Source organism: the organism of the source record quoted next (genome assembly GCF_019968955.1).
Source record: "MAG: Porospora cf. gigantea A chromosome Unknown PgA_NODE_4817_length_2052_cov_2399.11_1-1000, whole genome shotgun sequence".
NCBI classification, from domain to species: domain Eukaryota; phylum Apicomplexa; class Conoidasida; order Eugregarinorida; family Porosporidae; genus Porospora; species Porospora cf. gigantea A.
This window is the reverse complement of record NW_027151721.1, coordinates 1-1,000: the sequence shown is the minus strand read 5'-3', so window position 1 is coordinate 1,000 and position 1,000 is coordinate 1. Positions and strand designations below refer to the sequence as shown.

At 48.7% G+C, this 1,000-nt stretch overlaps 1 protein-coding gene across 1 annotated transcript; it reads left to right on the top strand.

Moving 5' to 3' along the window:
* Positions 1–142: 142 nt before the first annotated feature.
* Positions 143–613, top strand: KVP18_004594 (uncharacterized protein; the record flags this gene model as incomplete). Its single annotated transcript, XM_067957372.1, has 1 exon — positions 143–613. One exon carries the CDS (start codon positions 143–145, stop codon positions 611–613), a length of 471 nt encoding a protein of 156 aa, XP_067808255.1.
* Between the last annotated feature and the right edge of the window lie 387 nt (positions 614–1,000).

Genomic DNA, 1,000 nt, shown 5'->3' with positions numbered 1-1,000 from the left:
TTATAAGATTGGCGATTGCAACACTGGGGCTCACGGCCAAGGCTCTCCCTACAACATTATGCACAATGATAGAGGCTATTATCGTACGGAGTACGTTATTCGAGGAGAAGCGAACAACATGCCGACCAGCCGTGGATATACAATGTTCTTCATTGAGACTCCTTACTCTGCGCCCACTGAGAACAACGAAAAGCGTGATTTCGCTAGACAGACGCAGGTTGTCCAGTGTACGATGACCTTTTTGTACAGGACTATAGGACCGAAATCGAATACGGCATCCGTTTCTGGGGGACCATTTGCACAACAGGCCTCCATGTTTTTGCCTTGGGCTAGGTATGAACCACATCGTACCAACCTTGAGATTTACAATCCTGGTAACTTCGCAGTGAATCTGCCGGCCTACGATGACCACGCTTGTGATTCGGAACCTACCCCTCAACCAATTGAATGCGGTCATAATGATCCATATGAGACGATTCCCGTCGATCCCATTCCCGAAGATCCACTTCCGGAGGACCCTCCCGCTCCACAACAGAGCCCCCTACTATTTACGCCTACGGTCGAAGATAGAACAGGCATCTGTCCTTTCAAGAAAAATGTTACATTTGAATGAATAACTATGAAAAAAGCTTTAGCATACTTTCGGGCTCGATTGGCTCCACTGTCAATTGGTCAATGAAATGACGAATGTCTGTCACCCGACGGAAGAAGGCTGCCTTTTGACTTGGTGTAGCGGTAGGAAACCAGACTTGGGGGGCCACGTTGCTAGTAAATATGATCTTTTTCGGGCATACGATAGTAGTTCCGCCTTTTATCTCCCGGAGGACGGGCCAACGATCTGTCAACTGTAGTATATCCTCAATCGGATGAGTGCCTTTGAACTCATCGAATAGAACAGTTCCATGGTGTCCATCTTCGTATCCGTCCCACCAGCGGGGATTGAAGACCTGGTATAGGGCACCTATCGCTTCAGCACGGGCTGCGGATGTCTTGCCTGTCC